The following is a 20,454-nucleotide window of genomic DNA, read 5'->3' on the forward strand; positions in this document are numbered from 1 at the left end:
TGATAATGCTGCTGTAAACATCGAGGTGCAGGTGCCCCTTCAATTCAGTATTTCTGTATCCTTTGGGAAATACCTAGTAGTGCAATTGCTGGATCGTAAGGTAGTTCTATTTTTAACTTTTTGAGGAACCTCCGTACTGTTTTCCAGAATGGCTACACCAGTTTGCATTCCCAGCAACAGTGTAGGAGGGTTCCCCTTTCTCTGCATCCTCGCCAACACTGTTGTTCCCCGTGTTGTTAATTTTAGCCATTCTGACTGGTGGAAAGCACACAAATTTTATTTTATTTTATTTTTTTTTTTTTAAAGATTTTATTTATTTATTTGAGAGAGAGAGAGCACATGAGAGGGGGGAGGGTCAGAGGGAGAAGCAGACCCCCTGCTGAGCAAGGAGCCCGATATGGGACTCGATCCCGGGACTCCAGGATCATGACCTGAGCCGAAGGCAGTCGCTTAACCAACTGAGCCACCCAGGCGCCCAAGCACACAAATTTTAAAAGATACCCAAAACATTATTTAGTCCCAGGTATAAAGGCATTTGAAAACATTAATGGATCTTCTACACCCTATTTCCTTCCTCTAAAATTTGTTTCCAGATTTCTGCTTAATTTATTGATAGGATTTGTTTTCATCCACAGAGGCCAGCAAGCTTGTCATGTCGTATGTAGCGGCCGTTTGTGGAAAAGGAGCAGAAGTGAACCAAGTCAAAGAACAGCTTTTACAGTCCAACCCAGTCCTGGAAGGTAGGATTTCCTGTGTACATCGGGTCAGTGTGATCCAGTTTGCAGGGCTCTTCAGGTACCTGGTGGGCTGGCAGGGGAGCTGGGGGGAGGCAGGGAAAGAGGAAGGTTCAGGCCCGGACCTGCAGGGCAAATGAGCTGTGTCCTAAGAACTCTTGGCTTCAGGTGCTTAAAGGAGGAAACAGTTTACTCATCCAAAAGGAGCTTTCCCACTTACATTCATTTTTTTTCCCTTTCAATTTTTATTTGAATTACTTCAATTTTGCCTAAAAATAATCACCTGATATTTGCATTTGACTTGATGGCTAGGAAAAACTTGGTGAAAAAGCGCCGCATGAGTGCAGTGCTATTTTATCATTTGGGATAACACCTGTGGCTGCTTATTTCTGTTGTCAGAAAGGCCGTGCCAGAGAAACATCTAAAGGACAGTTTTTTTCAGGATCACAGAAAGCCTAAACCTGTCTCTGGAGTTCAGATTCTATGGTTGGCCATCTTTGTTAGTTAGCTCAGGCTGCTCTAACAAAATACCATAGGCTGGGTGGCTTAAACCACAGAAATTTGTTTTCTTACACTTCTAGAGGCTCAGGAGTCCTAGATGAAGGTGCTGGCAAGGCGGGCCTCTTGGCTTGCTGGTAGCCACCATCTTGCTGTGGGATCACATGATCTCTCCTTTGTGTGTGGTGGCTGGGGGCAGGAACCCTGGTTGACTCATGACCTCGTAGAACCCTAATTACTTCCCAAAGGCCCCAACTCTAAACACAATCACATTGGGGTTAGGACTTCAACATAAAAATTGGTGGGGGACACATACATGGAGTCCATACTACCATCAGAAAAAGCCAGAGGTGAGTCCCCCTAAAGCCATGGAGGTTGGCATAAACCATAGGCATAAACCATTGTTTGCTTTGGAAACAGTAAATCAGTCTTTCCCTATTGATGGCAAGTCCTTGATTTTTGCTTTATATTGTAAGCCTGTCTTTATTGTCACTCATATAGTTGTTGGGATAGAGTAGGGTTTCTCAACCTCATTTTGGACTGCATAAATCTCTGCTATGGAGTGCTGTCCTGTGCATTCATTGTAAGATGTTTAGCTGCATCCCTGGCCTCTACCCACTAGGTTCCAGAGGCACCCCTAGCCCTAGTTGTTAGCTCTGAAAATGTCTCTGGACACTGCCAAATGTCAAGGGTCAAAACCAGCCCTGATCAGAGTCTTTGGTCTAGAAGAGTAGTTTGGTTTAACTCTTTGTTCACAGTCATGGAGGGTCAAGATTTAACATGGATTAAAGCAGAACTGCTTTGGGGTGAGTAAGATGCCCCCCAGTGTGGAGGGACAGAGCCCTGCCTGTTTTCTTTGTTACCTAGACCTAGCCCCTCCTTCCGCCTCTTCACCCCCCAGATAGTGAGATAAGACTAGTGAAAATACTTTAAGTTGTGAAAAGCAAAACCTGAAACACCTATTCTGTTGTTATACCAATCTTTCGTTCCCTTCGGTACCTTAACGAATAAGGACGCTATTACAGAAAGTGCTGTATCTTCATTTTATTGTTCCAGTATTTGACTTTTTGTTTACTTTCCCTTTTGCTTTTAAGTTAGGGTGCTGTACGTGTATTTCTGTATATGCTTATTTTAAGAACGCTGTGATCTAAAGGAGAAGCACTGTGGATTGCTATAGCTTGCATCTGTGATGAGAATCTGGCCCTTTATTTGATGGTATTTGGAAGTAGGCCCCAGTGCAGAAAATGGAAGAAATGTCTGCTGTGGGCATGTATTATCTTTTATTGGAATGCTTTACTTTTTTAGCTGGAACTGCTACTGTAAATGAACATTTAGAACAATGAACTTAAAAAAACAATTGAGGAATGTGTCTCAAGTGTTCTATAATGAAACACTTGTTTTTGATTCTGTGGCTCACAATAAAAGACTTTAGTGTTTAGAGCTGTGTGTGCAACTCAAGATGTGTTTGATGAAAAGATGGTTTATGGCGTGCAAATGGCGCCCTGAATAAAGTTTTTTTGAAGCAATTCCTTCACTTGCCCTTGACCTTCAAGCCACAATAAACTGTCCTTTATGCATCAGCATCTCAAGCTGGACTTTGGGGCTATGCAAGTTAGTTAACTTGGCCCCCCTACATGTTCACACCCACCGGGAAGACTAGCCTGTTAAAACACGAGAAATGTCGTGGTCTTCATGACCACTGGGGCAACACTCAGCCTTTTCAGGGTTGCATTTATTAAAGCCTCTTAGCTGGTGGTGGACATGGATAATGATGTGAGCCTCTTCAGTAAGCATCCTTTTGAGTATTTCCTGTGTGCAGGTTTCCCCACTCAGTAGAGCCTCTCAGCTGATTTTCTATTAAGGAGAGAATTTGGCATCAGGGACCTACCAAACTATACCCCTCCCAACCTTAATCGCTGATACGAAGAACTTTCCCTGTGTTGACTTTGTAAATTTCTACTGAACTGAGCCGGAACCAACTATTTTTAAAAAATCAAAAACACAAAAAAAGCCAGCAAACGTGAAATATAACGCATCGGGTTTGGCTACTGAATATCCAAGTGAACTTCAACAGAAACCCACGGTCGCGCCTTGATCACGTGACTGCTTTCAGAACTTGGATCAGCTTTTAGCCCTTGGTAACCATTTGAACTCCTGTTACTCTAATCTTCCCTCTGTTTAATGAAGTTATGGAGGCTTCCAGAGGTTTGATGCCTGGCTTCTTAATCTCAAGATTCATTTTTCTGGTTGCCACATTACTGAGTACTCTTCCGTCCCTGTTAGCTACAGCGGGCCCAGGGATCCTAGTAACAGGGGTGGGTGGGTTGGGGAGTATTGGGAGAAATGCAGAATTTCATGACCATCCCAGACCCACTGAACAAGATCCTTAGGTGACTGGTTTGTATGTTGAGGTTAGAGGTACACTGCTGGGCTTCTTCCAAAGCAATCAAACGGGGATCCTTCTGCTTATATGCCTTATATTTATTCAGCTTAATTCTCTGCTACCGTGGCCCAGATTAATTTGCCCCTACTTTGTGCACAAGCTTGGTGAAACAGACCTTTTTCTTTATGACGCCATGAACTACCTATATTGAACAGGAGCATTCTGTGCCTGGGGTGGCATCAACCTGTGGTTCTTAGGTGCCCTTATTTTCTTAAAAGGGACTCCTGTGGGAGACTGGGCTCCTCACAGCAGCTAAGTTTGGAATAAACTTGGATTCTGCATTATGGGCCCATTTGGTTTTCTTTCTTTTCTGGAAAGTTTCACTTAGGTCCGATGGGTATGAACTAAAACTATGTAGTATTTTCAGCCTATTGGAGATGATGTTAGTTTCCAAATCTCTTACTCTTTCTGTATTTCACAGTTACATACGTAATCACATTTCAGTAGCTTTATTTTAAAATTAATTAAATAATTTAAAGTTTCTTGTGCCTTTTCCATCTGGAAACCTCATCAAGTTCCATGAAGCCTTTGATAATACTAAGTAGTCAGTCATCTCTGAAATAATCTTATTTACACTGATGGTAATGGTGGAGAATACAAGCCTTGCTTGCTATCCACTCAGCTGACTACTTTTAAAACAGTAAAAGGTTATTTAATTAGACAAGATTCCATTTATAGTAATATTTGAAAAAATTCCATGAATCATAGGAATGACTCTCCTTTTCTATGAACTTGTCATAAGACATGGAAGCTAGAATTCTTAAGACTTGTGTTATGTTTCTATGGGAAGCTTGGACAGAAATGTCATTGCTGCAAGTTGTATTTTCTAAGATTTATAGCTATCAAATATTCCATTTGCTTTAAATTTCTGCTTGAAATTATTTTTCTGTCAATTTTACCCATGCATCTGTTTCTTTCTTACTAGCTTTTGGAAATGCCAAGACTGTAAGGAATGACAACTCCTCTAGATTTGTAAGTATTTGTATAAGCATAAGTGTTAACACTAATATTTAGCTCATGTATGTTTAAACAACCAGTAGATGTTTAGTATTTCTTAATATACACATTTGAAAAATAAGAACACCCCTAAGTTCTCTAAGGACTACTTTTTGCTTTCTGGGATTTTTCTTTTTAATTCTTTTTGGAGTGACAGCCAGACTTTCATAGTTTCTTGTCATCTATCATAGAATTCCATGGGCAATTGAAAGGAGGCTCTTTAGAAGAACTCTTTACTTACCTGAGTTTTGGCATTTAGAAATCACAATTAAGAATCAGATTAAGTAGAAGGAAGGAGAAACTGGGTGTCAAGTTTTTGTACTCTACAGCTTTTGTCCTTTATTCAGTGGGACGAGGAAGGATGGAAGGGTACACTGAAACTTTACAGAGGTAAAAACTGCAGCTGATTGATGTTTCGAGTTTGGTTGAGTTGGAAAATGCTGAGTGCGGGAAGACACACCTTCCTGGTCTCCTCTCCCAGCTCTCCCCAGCATGTACTGCCCTCAGCAGCCCGCTGGGGTCTCTCCCGCTGAGCACGCGCTGTCCTGCTTTGGTCTTTATGGAGACACAGACATGGCCTGATGGCAGTTGGGGGAAGTGCGTTGAGTGTGATGGTGATATTTTGAAATTGGCCCCTTTTTTCTACAGTTTAACCTATCTTATAAATTTTATAATAAAAGGTCATTTACTTTATAAGCTCTTCTTCTCATATACATTACTTGGGACCATTTTGGGTGATTTTTATGCTTCTCTGCCAGGGACCCTTCCTGCCCTTTCTCCCCATCACTTCTTTTAGTCTCCCTTTTTGCTTTTTTTCTCGTTAGAGTTATCCAGTGCTCAAGGCAAGACAGTGACCTCAGGTAGAGGTAGTTTTGGTAGCTTGGAAAGTGGAGGGCTGAGGTTCCTAATTCCAGGGCTGTAAATTTTTTCCATTGGATTAGCCCTTTACGTGGTTATAGCTGATTTGAGCCATGCCTGTTGTAACATGGCTAATCTCATTATATAAATAGACTTAGAAGCAAGGTGTGGGCAGATAGAAGTAATTCTAAGAGATCAAACTGCTTTTTGAAAACTTTTTTTTTTTTTTTTGGCTTGTTGGAAATGTACACATACACTTTTTAAAAATGTCTAAATTATTTAGTCTATAGACTACAAAAATGCACAAAACCACATTGCCTAAAGAGTCATTACTACTTTGTGATGTTTGAAATCTAGTGAAAGACCTGGCAGGTGATTTGGCTTAATAAGTAACTTGAACTCCTATTATAACATGGGTGTTAGGATACAAGATTAATACTTGATTATAGACTAAATCATTTCATACATAGTTTTTAGTAATTTCTCTGCTTGGTGGTCTGTGACTTGATCAGTAATATACTCAAATCCACGTCATAATTTGACAGGACTCTACTATATTTACAGTCACTACTGTATAGAACAGTGGTTTATGTATTAAACATTTGTACTCCGGGAAATTGCATTTCCTTTGTGTTTGATGAACTTCTTGATCTCTTCACTGAGCAGTGTGGTAGACGGTGGTGTGGTGGTGTAGTTACGCATGCTCATTGCCGCTGACATATCAGACGAGTGTTCTCAGAGAGGTACCTCACATTGCTGTCTACCCCCCAAGTACCTCTAGTTTGACATATTGAACTTCTTTTTTTTTTTTTTTAAGATTTTATTTATTTATTTGAGACAGAGAGAATGAGAGAGAGAGAGCACATGAGAGGGGGGAGGGTCAGAGGCAGAAGCAGGCTCCCTGCCGAGCAGGGAACCCGATGCGGGACTCAATCCAGGGACTCCAGGATCATGACCTGAGCCGAAGGCAGTCGCTTAACCAACTGAGCCACCCAGGCTCCCGACATATTGAACTTCTATTAAGGAAGTGACCCCACTGTTTTTGAAAAGAGACATTTAAGGCTTTGGAAGTCACTATTCTCGACCAAGGGATTCAGGGGAGGGAAGAGGAGTAATAGTGGAGCATCTACCATCTGCAGAGAGCCAAGCTAGGAGAGAAGGCATAGGGTCCGGAAAATTCCGTTACCAAACCTTTCATTCAGTAAGAATAAAAAAAAAAAACCCCATACAATGTATTCATTTGTTTGAAACCTCTGGTTTTTGTTTTTGTTTTTTGAAAAGTTAATTACGCATGGGTCTCCCTGCATCTCCTCTTGCAGTCTACAGACCTTTCCCTACTGGCATCCAGAGTGATCTTTACAAACCTGTCTCACTGCTGCTCTTCTGAAAGCCGTTGGTGGCTCCTCCTTGCACCTGGAGTGCAGTACAGGCTCCTCCCAGAGCTTCCCACGCCGGCCTGCCTGATTGGTGGCCGGCTCTGCCCCGCCCCGCCCTTGCACGCCCCGCCCCACCCTTGCCATGCCCCGCCTTGGCAGCACAGGCCTTTGTGACAGGAGCACTGAGCGCCTTCTTGCCTTAGATCTTTGCAGTTGCTGGTCCTCCCGCATGATGTGCTCTGCGTCCAGATCGCTGCATGGCCACTGTCTTGCATCATTTAGGTCTCACCTCAAGTGTTAGTTCTATGATGCCTCTTCTAGACTCTGATTTCATCGTGCTTTTAATTTTTTCAGGCACTCGTTAATCTCTGGAAAGATTACATTCACTTTCTCTGTTTCTTTCTGATCGTGGACCTTAGAGAGGAGGAGCCATGGGAGCAAGGAGCTCGGCCTTCTTGTGTCATAGAACGGTGCCTGGTGTCATAGTAGATACTCAGAAAACATTGACGAATGAATATTTTTAAGAAGCTTATAGACGAGTCAGAAAAAATGCACATGTCTAAAAGTAATTATAACACAACACATAAAATAGTAAGTTCCCCATGAGTAAGTTCCAAAAATAGCTTTATGGAAATTCCAAATAGAGAAGCTGGAGGAGTCTGGGGCAGGGGGCAATTCTGAGTGGGCCTATAAGATTGAAATGTGCCAAAATCGAGTAGAAAGCCAGGAGAGCTGGTATGGGGAAGCCGAGGAGAGAGACCAGAATGGACCTGCCCTGGTCCATGTCAGTGGTGGGACAAGAGGATCTGTGAAGGGAGCCATGGGCCAAAGGCCTGGAGAGATGGGTCGGGGCCTCCCCTGGAGGGCTTCGAGTATCAGGTTCAGGGTCTTGGGCTTTATTTTCTAGGCAGTGGGAAGGCATTGGTCTTCTCTGAAGACTCATGACAAGCTCATGGGAAGAATGCCATTCCAAGATCATCTGAATTCTCAGTGCTGTCCTTTCGTTTATCCCTGGTCAGCTTCCTTTCCCACTCTGTACGGGGTTTATCGTACTGTCGGCAGAGCCCCTATCCTTTACTCTCAACTGATGACAGGAGGCTTACTTCGTGGAAATCATTGTCATCAGCACCTTGCTCCTCCTCCTCATCCACATCCTGAGCTTTGGGGCCTCCCCTGTCCCTGAATCTGTAGAGACACCCTTCTGTCACACTGGGAGAGTCTCAACTCCCATCTTTTGCTAATCCCTCCGCCTGTGCTCTGGATCTGGTCACTTCCTCTGTCCAGGAAGCACCTTCCATCAAAATCACCTCCTCTTATATGGTCAACCTCTGACTCTCCTGTGAAGTTACTCTTTCTCCCCTCCTTAGCATAGCTATCTACTCGTTTGCCTGGACTTTCTAATCACTGCCCTCCTCCTTTCTTAACCTCCTACGTCAAACCGGGATCTGTCATGGTGACTGTCTGGGGAGCTCTCAGCTCTGCTTACTCTGCCCGATTTTGCTCACTCCTGCTTAAAGCCATCAACATTTCTCCCATGACTCCTGCCACCTCCTGTCAGCTGTGTCTGGTTTTGCTCCTTTCCAGTCCATCCCACGTTATCTAGGGTGATCTTGTAAATAGGCGAGTCTGATCATGGCTTCCTTGTTTAGAATCTTTAATGACAGGACTTTGCTGTCAGGAAAATGTCTTGATGCCATGAGGTGTGCCAGCTTCCCTCACCAGCCTCACAGATACCTATTCTTATGGCCCTCCTTCCTGCTCTCTCGCCTTCTTGCTGCCTGACTTAACCCTGATACTTCACATTTGAGCTGGGGTGTCTCAGCCTTTGTCTCCTACTCTTCGTGCATAGCAAGCACCCTGCCTCACTGTAGGATCTGTCTCCATACACAGTAACGTCCTGTTTATCTGGCTCAATTCCCTTCAGGCTGGAAGTTCCTTGAGGGCAGGTACTATGCCTTGCTTTCCCTTGTGCCTACTTTAAGTATCTAAGAAATGCTTGGTAGACATTTGCTTAATGAATAAGAGAATACTTTTGAAAAGGACAGGTGAGCCTTGACAATGAAGAAAAGAAAGGCAAGAGAGCATGTATAAGCTAATAAAAGGTCACAGACCGCATTGTTGACTGAGTGCCGTGTAATCACGTTTCTGACCCCCTACGTTTATTTTGAAAATAGAAGGCGTTAAAGTAGTCATTCTTTGGGAGACTTATTTACAAGCCATCTATGTGATTATTACTAAAGTAGAACATGAAACAAAAGCAAAGACCACTTATTAGACCAACACATCCTTTTTCAAACAAAAACCAGCTGTCAGGGTTGTTCTGTTACGCTTGTTACTCTTTAACTAGACAGTTATAGACCAGTTCTTTCAAAATCACAGTATGAAACTCCATGTGTGTTTCTGTGTGTTTAAGGTACCATCTATAAAATGTAATAGGAAACTGGGATATATGTATTACTGTATAATCTAGATCAAAAGCCAAAGAGAGTAATAATGGTCAGTCTTTGATTCCAGATTGGTCACAATGTATAATCATGCATTTGATTTGAGTAGATATAAAAACAGAACTTTATGTGTTCCATTTTATCCACTGTCCAGTACACTTGGAGTTTCTAGCCATGACTTAAAACACATTTTGCTTATAAAAATGAAATAATTTATATTCCCAACTAGTGCATATACAAGGAATACTTACTTTTCCCAGTTTTTATTCTTGAATTGAGTACACACACACTCTTGAGACATTTGAAACATGTATCTGAAATGAAAAAGTCACATGCTGGCTAAGGTCTATTCCTAAATTAGCAACATGATATGTTAGCTTTGAGCTAATGTGATATTTAGTATAAATTATTTATGGAGGCATATTGTTTTGCCTCATGGTTACATAAATTGTGTGTTAATTACATTTGAACAAATGTATAAAGGGTTAGCATGCTGTTCTCTAAGAAGATATGCTGACTGAATATTTTGAGGTAATCTTGGAAACTCACAAAGTCTTTCTTTGGCAGGGCAAATATATGGATATTGAATTTGATTTTAAAGGCGATCCACTGGGAGGAGTGATAAGTAACTGTGAGTATTTTCCTTGAATCCTTTTAAAGAAGTTCAGAATAGCAAAACATATATTAGAAGATTTAGGATAATTGAGTCTTTAAGAGATAGACATAAGACTATAATTTCTTTTCCTTAGACAATGCGTTTCAGACTATGTGTTAGACTATAGTGTGAGCATGCATGTAAGCTGGTGGAGGGGCAGAGGGAGAGGGAGAGCGAATCTCAAGCAGACTCCTTGCTGAGCGCAGAGCCCGACTCAGGGCTCTATCTCATGACTGTGAGATCATGACCTGAGCTGAAATCAAGAGTTGGACGCTTAACCAACTGAGCCATCCAGGCGCCCCTCCTAAATCTTTTTAAAAGATCTCTTAAAGTCTTTACTGTTGAAAATCTTTAAAATTTTGCTAAACAAATAAGAATTAGTCCAACTGTATTTTATGTTTTATAGGTTTTTAAGTCAATTCATTAATAAAGCATCCTCTAGTGGTTATTTTCTTTAACAAAATTATTTTATGATTAAAAATAAAATATAAATAGTTGATTTTAATTTAATAACTTTTTAGTAACTTTTTGGGTAACATTTACTCAATAAAATGAGTGGACTTGTACTTCACATTTTATTGTGGGAAATTTTGCTTGTCTTTGTGTATTTACATCATTGAAATGTGGTAAACCTGGTAGGTAGAAATACAGATTTCTTAGCCTCCTTAAGTCATGATTGGTGCTTATGGAAATGAAATGTTTTTGTCAAAGGTAAAAAAATGAACAGTGTCTGGTGAGTCTGCTGAACAGCCCCAAGTCCAGAGTTCTCTAAAGTGGGTGTGATGGTATTTATAAATATGGCTTTGTCAACAGTACTTTGCACCCGCGGTATGTGCGGCCCGCCCTGAAGCTTCTGCTTCTGCTGATTTCGTAGTTGATTTGTTTGGAAGATCGAAGATGACACCTTAGGGTTTGTGCACTTCCTCCTGGAACCACGGCCTGGTTATCCTCTTGAATTCTCCTGTGATTTTTGAGGCCACACCACGGAACCTCCCATCACTGCTGGCCTCCTCACCACCCAGTGGTGCTATTGGGATTGAAAAAAAAAAATCTAAGTTTGCACTAGAAAAAAAGTAATGAATTGGCTCAGGTATCCAAAGCAATGCTCATTAGATTTGTTACAGCAGTGCAATTCCTTCTTCAAATGAAATTTCATGCTGAACCCCAAATAAGAAATAGAGAAAACAAGATCTGACCTGGTTGAAGAGAAGATGAGTAGCCAGAACCCCTTGGCCCCCAGGTGGCCCCTGAGATCTTTGCTGATGAACTCTAGAACCAGAGGACTGCCGTTTGAAATCAGTGTTTTAAGTGATTTGAGGAAAGTATGCAGCTGATTTTTTTTTTTTTAAGTTTTTAAAACACGATTCATAGAGAAACCTAGGGCTAAAGTTTCCTCATCTTTGAAACAATGGGATTGAACTGGATGAACTCTTTGGTTCTTCCTGTTTCCACTCTAATGTAGTTCGTAAATAGTTTAATATTCCATTTTAGTTTCCACATTGTGTGCCATGCATTGGGACCAGCCATATTTGTAAAAATATATAATTATTCAAGAAGGGTGTGAAGAGAAAGCTTTACTACGAAATGAAATTGGCTGGGATAGTGCTACTTAGGTTATGTGTCAAATATGGAAGCAAAAGTACTCCTGCGAACCGGATGTGATATAACCAGAAGCACTGAGGACCACCCCACCAAGCTTCCTGCATGATTGTGAGGGAAGAGGTGGGCCTCAGTTTTAAGACCACCATTTTAAGGAAGGATTAACTTTTATTCTGAAAGATACTCCTAAGTCGTTAACACTTAACTTTTTACAAGACGGATTAGTTCTCATTATTAATTTAATACCCTGTTTTTTAAATGAGGGTAATGCATCTAAACATTGTGGAATGATTGAATTATAATTGCTTTTGAGGACTCTAGGAAAATATTTAAGGATTACTTTCTTGTAAATTTTAGAAAATAACTTAGGTTTTACATTTTGAAGTTTAAGTTCCAAGTAGAAATGTCTTCCTGCCCCCTAACTAATTCTTGCAGTATCCATGGAGAATAAATATTAAACACTCAGTTCTTTTCCAGTTAAGATTAATATAACATCATGAATGGATTTCATATGGTGTTTGTTACCGTTCGTTCCCACAATGAAATTACATGGAAATCTGTGGTAGTGGGAACACCGTGTATTTTAGAGTACCCTTTGCTTTGGGAAGGAAAGGAGTACGTTTGCGGTAAGAGCAGGAAATTTCACCCTGTGTAGATACAGGACTGACTCATAGGTGGTCAGTGGGAGTTGCTGTGCGCTGGCTTCCGGGGTGTAGAGCAATGGGCAAACCCATTCTTGTCCTCTCCAAGCTGCCGAAAGTCAGCTTCTTGGAGTCTAGAAGGGAAGAAAGGACATGCCATTTTGTGGGAAGTGTGTTTTGTCTCGATTTCCAGCAGCCGTGTAGTAACAGCGTAGGTTGTTGTCCGTTGTACTGATCACCTGGAAGAAGACACACGATCACTCAAGCCAGCTGGGTTGCCAGGGAATTTAAGAGAAAGCCCAGTAACTTTCTCTTTCTAAAAGAGGTGTGCCCGAAAACAAGTCTTGAATTCACCTGAAAACCATGTATCCCTGGAGTTGGTATCATTTGGCCAGGGGTGTTGCAAAAATAGAAAATGACACAGCTGCTTCAGCACAGAAGATCAAGTGTGGAAGCACATCTAGCAGGTCTTGGCTTCTGTGAGATAATATTGCTGCTACTTTGTTAATGCTTGTAAGTATCATAAGATGTATGCATTTATATTTGAGGATTTGGGGCCTAGTGTTATGAACTAGAAACCTTGGACACCTTTTGCTTTAATTGGTAGTCGTAGGCACTTTCTTACAGCTGTGGCACTTGATGGCAGTTTTCACTGCGGAGAAAATGTGGTACAAGTCTCTGGGGATTTTATCTCCTAAAAGGAGAACAGCACAGAGGCAGATATGCTGTGAAAAAGCCTTACGATTTCAGGTGGCATATATACCTGTCCTTCCAGGTTAAAGCAGGAGGTATGGCTTTCCTGTTCACGGTAGGGTATCAAGAGCCTACTGTCATACCTGATACACCGTAGGTGCTCAGTAAATGCTGAGGTGAGGATAGAATTGGTTATATATAGGCAGGCCCTCCCTTTCCCTGCTCCATTATTTGGGGCAAACCTATGATGTTACTTATGCAACTCTTCTCATGTGGTTTTTAATGTCTAAACAAGACAGCAAGTGACTCATTTTTCTGTGCCTACATTTCTTCATCTTTGAAATGGGATAATAATATTACTGATCTTATAGGGTTATGAAAAGGTGTAAATTATTTGTTAACATCTAAAGTGCGTGGAATGGTGCCTGGCACCCAGTAAACATTGAATAAATGTTTGCTTTTTTTTTTCATTATTATATACTTATGGTTTATGGTCTCCAGCCCCTCGCCAAATATATGTCCTATAAGGACAGAGACTTAGTTTGTGTGGCTCATTGCTGAATGACAGCAACAAAAACAGTCTGACACCTGAAATGTATTTCTTGAATTAATAACTACACAAGTACACAATGAATAATAAGTGACATAACTGTGACATAGAAAACTTTATTGAGAAATAAAACTCCTGCTTTATTGGATAATTTTATCTGAGTATTTAAAACAATTTTTTATTGAGCTGTAATTGATGTACAACATTATGTTAGTTTCAGGTGTACCACATCATGATTTCATATCTGTATACACTGCAAGATGATCACCACAATAAGTCTAGTTACCATCCATCACCATACATAGTTACAAAAATTTTTTTTTTCTTGTGATGAGAACTTTTAAGGTCTGTTCTCTTAGCAACTTTCAAACATGCAGCAGAGTATTATTAACTATAGTTGATATGCTGTACGGTACATCCTCATGACTTATTTATTTTATATGTCAAATATTCTATGCTAATCATTTTTAAATGCTTTTTCTAAATCCCAGAAAGGCAGCAGAATTATTGGTATTCAAACTTCATCTGTCACTGCCTTCTCTTTTCAGCTTGAAAGAAATAATATCTTGTGAATTATGAAGGAAAGCAAGTGTTGAAATTAGTGTTGAAATTAGTCTACCTATTAATACAGCCCAGTAAACCACTCCAAACTTAGTAGAGTAAAACAGTGGCCCTCTTTTATGCTGTTGGATGCTGTGGGTCAAGAATTCAGATGGGGCACAGTAGGGTTGGCTTGTCTCCATGATACATGGGGCTTCAGCAGGGAAGACAAATGATTGGGGGTGACTTGCATGAGTGAATGCTGGAATCTTCTGGAAGCTTTATCGTATGTCACATGTCAGGCTCCTGGGCTAGGATGATTCAAAGTGTGTGCTGAGTTGGCACTGTTGACTAGAGCCACCTATATGTGGCCTCATGTGGTTTGGGCTTCTCACAGATGGCTAGGTCCTGAAGGAGAGTGTTCCAACAGGAAACCATCCTGATAGAGAACCAAGAGGAAGCCTGCAGTAGCCTGGGAGATCAGACAGTGTCACTTCTGCAGAACTCCATGAAGTCAAAGTCAGCACAAGCTTGCCCAGAGTTGGGGATGGGGCATGAAGATTCCACCTCTCAATGGGAAGAGTGTCAAATAATTTGTGACCATTTTAAACAGCCTCAATCTGATGGGTTGTTTTCAGAAATGGTCACAATAATCTCTCCCCTTGTGTCTACACCCTTGGGTAGTCCTATGTCTCAATGACTCAGAGTTTGGCCATGGGATTTATTTTGGTCCATCGAACAATTAGTAAACATGGCACAACCAAAGACTTGAAAGTTGGTCGTATATTGGAGCTTGTCCTCTCATGCTCCTCTTGGGAACGCTCTCCTTACCACCATGCGAATGAACCTGGGCTAGGCTCCTGGATGGTGAGAGACCACATGGAGTGAACCACCAGACGTAAGGGTGAGGGCACCTGAGATCAGCCAGCTGCTGGCAGACCGCCAGCCTGTGAGCAAGCCCAGGAGAGATCAGCTGAGCTGGCTCAGACCAGAACTACAAAGCTGATGCTCAGACTCATGAACTGATAAATGGTACTGTTCTAAGCTGCTAAGTGTTGGGACAGTTTGTTGTGCGGCAAAAACTAACTGATTCAGAGGTCCAATAGATAACCTACTTTCCTACCCCCGGTTTGGCATCATGAGAAACAGGCACAGGAATCAAGCTGGAGAGGAAGCAGCTTTATTACTGTGAGAAGCGGCTTTTGGTTTCTCGCGTACGCAGGTGTGCTGGGAGCCTGGAAGTTAGGCAGGCATTGACAGCCTTAAGGAGCCTGGAAGTTAGGCAGGCACTGACAGCCTTAAGCAACCTCTGACCTCCTCCTGTGCGCAGTGCCCCAGTTCTCTTAGACCGCGCCGGTGAGCAGAGCCGATTGGGAATACGGCGTGGGGACCTAGAGGGCTGAACTGTATGTGCCTGCTCATTTCCCTGTCTCAGTCGCCCTGCTCAGAGATGTCCTTCCTTCTGCCCAGGTGAGGAGTGAGTAAGGGGCTGAGAGAGGCGAGGGAGTTAGTCTAAGGAGAGCCTCCCACTAGGAATCAATAGAGCAGGAGGGAACATCCACCCCACTCACGGGGCAGATGGGAGATGGAGCGAATCTCTTGGAATTCCTCTTCTAGATTTCTTTTGAATTTATGATGCAATTGGCTTGCACTTTTATGTGCTGTCTCATGACATGTTTGTATATATGACACATCCATGCCATTTGTAGGATATGGAATACAATTGTGCTCTTTTATTTTTATTTTTTATTTTTTTTAAAGATTTTTTTTTATTTATTTATTTGAGAGAGAGGATGAGAGGAGAGAGAGAGCACATGAGAGGGGGGAGGGTCAGAGGGAGAAGCAGATTCTCCGCCGAGCAGGGAGCCCGATGCGGGACTCGATCCAGGGACTCCAGGATCATGACCTGAGCCGAAGGCAGTCGCTTAACCAACTGAGCCACCCAGGCGCCCCCAATTGTACTCTTTTAAATGGTTTGAGATTTATAGCTTTGTTTTTCCTTTTATATCATATCTTTGATGTTATTGATGACAAGTTAGGAGCAAAACGGCTTGTTGGAACACTCCCTAAAGGAAACTCTGCACTGCTTTGTTTTCTGAGAATACATAGAGATTGAGGTAGCATTGGAGACTAGCCATACATGAGTCATTTCTCAACAGCTAGTGAATATTCATCAATAAACAGTGTCTGTTTTTAACCTGTCTTCTTTAGGATCAAAATTCACCAAAAACAAAGACAATGCATTGTCTAGTTTATAACACAGGGCTGGGCTTTCTTAGTGCTTCAGTATTCAGAGTGCTCTAATATTCAGAAGACAGAAATAATCCACCATTGGTTGTGAAGTATCCTTAGCAATAAAACAAATTTCAAAGAGCAGTGCTGTTACTCTGTAGTGGATGGCTTTGTATAAAAATGGATGCTTTCCTTCATCTCAATTTTACTTCGGTGGTTTTTCTATTACAAAAATATGTTACTGTGAAAAAAGACTATTTGTTTGCCATGAAACAAGATTATATACAAATACAGAAGACATCAGATATTAAATGTATAAATTAATTAGGATAATATATCTAATAATATGATACTATGGCCTATATTTCATTAATTTTATTTCAGGGTTGGAGATGGAGTTTTAGATTCAGATATGTATATATATGAGTAAATTTTTAATTATTAAACATTAAATTTGTTAGGAAGAAATCTGTTGTGAAAATACGTATATATGCTATAGGTATATAAACAGATCCTAATAAAAACCAGTTGTTGATTAAGTAGATAATAAGCCAACTTTTCCTGGTGTTTTAAAGCCCCAATTAATGTTTCATGTGCAGACACCAGACACCTTTTCACAGCTTCCCACGGAGCAGGTGCAGCTATCGTTAGAGCTGATTTTATAACTTTAGGATACTGACTTTGGAGTGAAACTTGAAGCTGATTTCTTAAAAATTCCCATTTTTTTTGGTGGAGGTGGAGGTAAGGGAAAATCGTAATGTCGTGGCATGCCAGGTGGTTCACATGTCTCACAGCCAGTGACCCACAGGTAGATGGAGCTCCATGTGATGCCCAGGCTGAGAGAGAGCCCCGTGGCGACTGTTTGCAGGTGCTCTGGTTCACCGTAACACGTGTGCAGTGAGTGCTTTGTAAGAAGACCTTCGCCCTTTTTTTTTTTTTTTTAAGATTTTATTTATTTATTTGAGAGAGAGAGCACAAACAGGGGAAGGGGCAGAGGGAGAGGCAGAAGCAGACTCCCCGCTGAGCAGGGAGCCCGATGCGGGGCTTGATCCCAGGACCCTGGGATCATGACCTGAGCCGAAGACAGACGCTTAACCGACTGAGCCACCCACGTACCCCCACCCCGTTTTTTTGACTTTGAAATTTGTTATTAGTGAAACTTCCTGATTGTCAGTCAGCCTTGAGGGTTTTGTTGTCTATTTCCAGAAAAAGTAGAGGGTTGACTTTGGAGTGTATGCCCTACTACATGAGCAGACTTAAGCTCATAGTCCGTTTTCCACTGAGACTGCCATCGGTTGTGCGAACACACCGGTTACTTAGATTGCAGGCCCATCGTTTTTGCTAAAGCAGCAGTGAAGGGGCATACATTAATTGGAAAAGCCTAAATGTCGCTCAAACACTTTTTTTCATAATATTTATCTTTGAGCAACTGGAGAGGAGCACAGGATCTCTGGGGCTTGGTCAGAGCTGTGCATCATGGTGCTTCCGTTGTCATTCCGGTCTTGGCAAAACTGAGACCAAGCTGATTATTCTTTTTTTTTTTTTTTTTAAAGATTTTATTTATTTATTTGACAGAGAGACACAGCGAGAGAGGGAACACAAGCAGGGGGAGTGGGAGAGGGAGAAGCAGGCTTCCCGCTGAGCAGGGAACTCGATGCAGGGCTGGATTCCAGGACCCTGGGATCATGACCTGAGCCGAAGGCAGACGCTTAACGACTGAGCCACCCAGGTGCCCCCAAGCTGATTATTCTTTAAGCCTTGGACTTGGACTGTTTTTGGTTGTTTTTTTTTTTTCAGGAAAGGAGACAGTACATAAAATAAATTGGATCAAACTATCTAATCTTTCATCTGTTATATTCTAAAGTAATGTCAAGTTTTTTTCTTCCCAACTGCTACTTATCTTGCTATTCCTGTGCCAGTTAAAAGACTTCCTTCTCTAGCAGGTGCAAATATGGACCTTTTACTCCTTTCATGTCTTGTACTGTGGGGAGGTTGGCCTATGCTGTGCACAGGCACGTTTCCCTGCCCTTGACTAGTCACATTAGTAATTAGTCAAAACCAGGAAACTAATTAATATGAACTTAAATTGACATTTTGAGAGGGAAATGTATCTGCATTGGAATACACAGAGACTTATACTCTCTTCTCTACTAAATGCTCGGCATATCCTGCACTCTTCTTTACTAAATCTTGTTAGCAGAGGCTCAGTCAGTGGTAGCAGAAGCGTGTAAAGCCACAGGGAAGGCTGAGCCAGTGTTTGCTTTGACTAATTCAGGGGAATATTCAGTAAATTAAAATGGTCAGGTGGCAAGTCTTTATATGTTCTGTACTTTGAGTAATTATTTGATATGGCTTCGTACTCTTAGATTATGTTGGTGCATGCCCATTAAAAATGAATAGGGAATGGTTTTAAGCATTAGTAAATTATTTTGGGGCAGACCTTTTCCCTGATTACTCTTCTACCTGAAAGCTTGTAACATGCGAGAAAAGTCATAAAGACATGAGAGGCTCTAGAGTAATAGACTAAGCATTTTAGGTGCTAAAACCTTCAACTGCCTTTAATAAAAGTTTTCTCATTTTGTGATTGAGTTGCTTAGGTGAAATCAGTGTTTATGGATTTTGCATTCTTTTTACTGGAAAATTACAAACTGTAACTTTAGTCACCTAAAGCTTTGAATTCTGGCTCTGTCACTTGGTAACAATGTGATATGAGCCTTGTTTACTCATCTATAAAATAGGGATTATAAAACCAATCTCAGGGGAGGTGTTTGGGGCCGAATATAATAATGAATGAAAAGCACCAAATGCATAGCAAAAGGTCAGTGAAAGTTCCTTTCCTCCTTCCCCTCTGCACCTTTCCTTTTAAACACATCATATTATGCTTCACATTTGAATGTGATAGTAATCACTGATCATATCAGCATGTGTGGTTCAAGAAGTACATTGGCCAGCATTCCTTTCCACACTGTGCACATATGAATATTCTTCTTTAACCTGGTGGCTGATGTCTGCTGAATCTTCTAGCCATCGCTGTTTCAGACTCTCCACTTTCTGTGAGCATTTGTCCAAAAAGTGCCAGACCTGAGGCTGGCCAGAGTGTGCCTCTCATGCAGGGTGGCTCTGTCATGCGTTGAGGGCATTATTGAATGTCTTGAAGTACCACGGTTGGCTTGTTAGAATGTGATTGGATGAGTGCCATTGAACAATTGTCATCATGATTAAGGTGCCCCTGTGAAATGAGAGGACTGTGTGGCAGAATTCCTACCGCTATGGGAAGAGCCTGGGGGTTTGTGGGCTTTGACCCCAAATGCATAGTCATTCTGCCTTCCTCACTCCATTTCCTGCTCTCTCTTGAGGAACTAGGCATCCCACCTTGGAAAGAACTGCTGCTGTTGATTTGGGTGGTGGGAGTTGTCAGAGCGTGTGTGACTCTTGTAGGCCATGAGGGAGAAGGTCTTCATATTTGCAGTTGGTGCTGGGTGCGTTTCTAGATTGTTCCCGACACGTAGTGGGTGAGCATTAAGCGAGCTGACTGAAGGAATTGTACATGAACAGATAAAGTGAACTGTAGCATTTGTTTATATTTTTCACGTAGTTGAGTTACTTCCTTCTAGACTTGAGGAATTTCCTCTAAAGATTAGCTTCCCAATGAAGAATCTGCCCATGCTCTGTGGATTTTTTCTTCTAAAACTGCCTGTACCCCTAGGACCCCATAGGATCTTGGTCACATGCTAATAAGTACAGTCATACTGCATTTTTATCTTCCCTGCTTATTCTGCCTTCTGCTTCGTATGTCAGTCTTTACTTACAAACCGAAACATGCAGTCCTTCGAGATGATGAATAGTACACGATCCCTTCTTTTCGAAATTTTGTCTCACTCGTGCTTTTCGATTTCTGTTTTCTTTCTTTTTGCTAAATATGAAGTCTTCATGATTTCCGTGTATGATTTGAGGGCATTGGCAGTCATCCAAATGAAATGAGAGCTGGAGATGAAAATTGAAACTCTAGAGCATCTTGTTCTTATCATTTTTGAATTTACGTATTTTTGTTCTCATTTTTAATTTTATGTGTCCTTGCAACCCATCTCTTCGTTCTTACAAATGACCTCCGGTATTGGGAGGCCCCTAGGACTTCTCATTTCATCAAATCTGCACTCTTTAACTCTCCCTAAGCTCCTCTTTACATGCTAGTGTG

At 41.5% G+C, this 20,454-nt stretch overlaps 1 protein-coding gene across 2 annotated transcripts in view; it reads left to right on the top strand.

Annotated features, from left to right (window-relative positions):
• Positions 1 to 20,454, top strand: part of MYO1B (myosin IB) — a 181,979-nt gene that overhangs the window by 104,116 nt on the left and 57,409 nt on the right. For both annotated transcript variants that reach the window (XM_021703211.1, XM_021703209.1), the window contains exons 5-7: positions 636 to 740; positions 4,601 to 4,647; positions 9,917 to 9,980. In XM_021703211.1, the coding sequence (XP_021558886.1) occupies positions 636 to 740; positions 4,601 to 4,647; positions 9,917 to 9,980 (216 nt within the window). The remainder of the gene's footprint in view (positions 1 to 635; positions 741 to 4,600; positions 4,648 to 9,916; positions 9,981 to 20,454) is intronic.

Source organism: Neomonachus schauinslandi, chromosome 3 (assembly GCF_002201575.2).
Source record: "Neomonachus schauinslandi chromosome 3, ASM220157v2, whole genome shotgun sequence".
NCBI classification, from domain to species: Eukaryota; Metazoa; Chordata; class Mammalia; order Carnivora; family Phocidae; genus Neomonachus; species Neomonachus schauinslandi.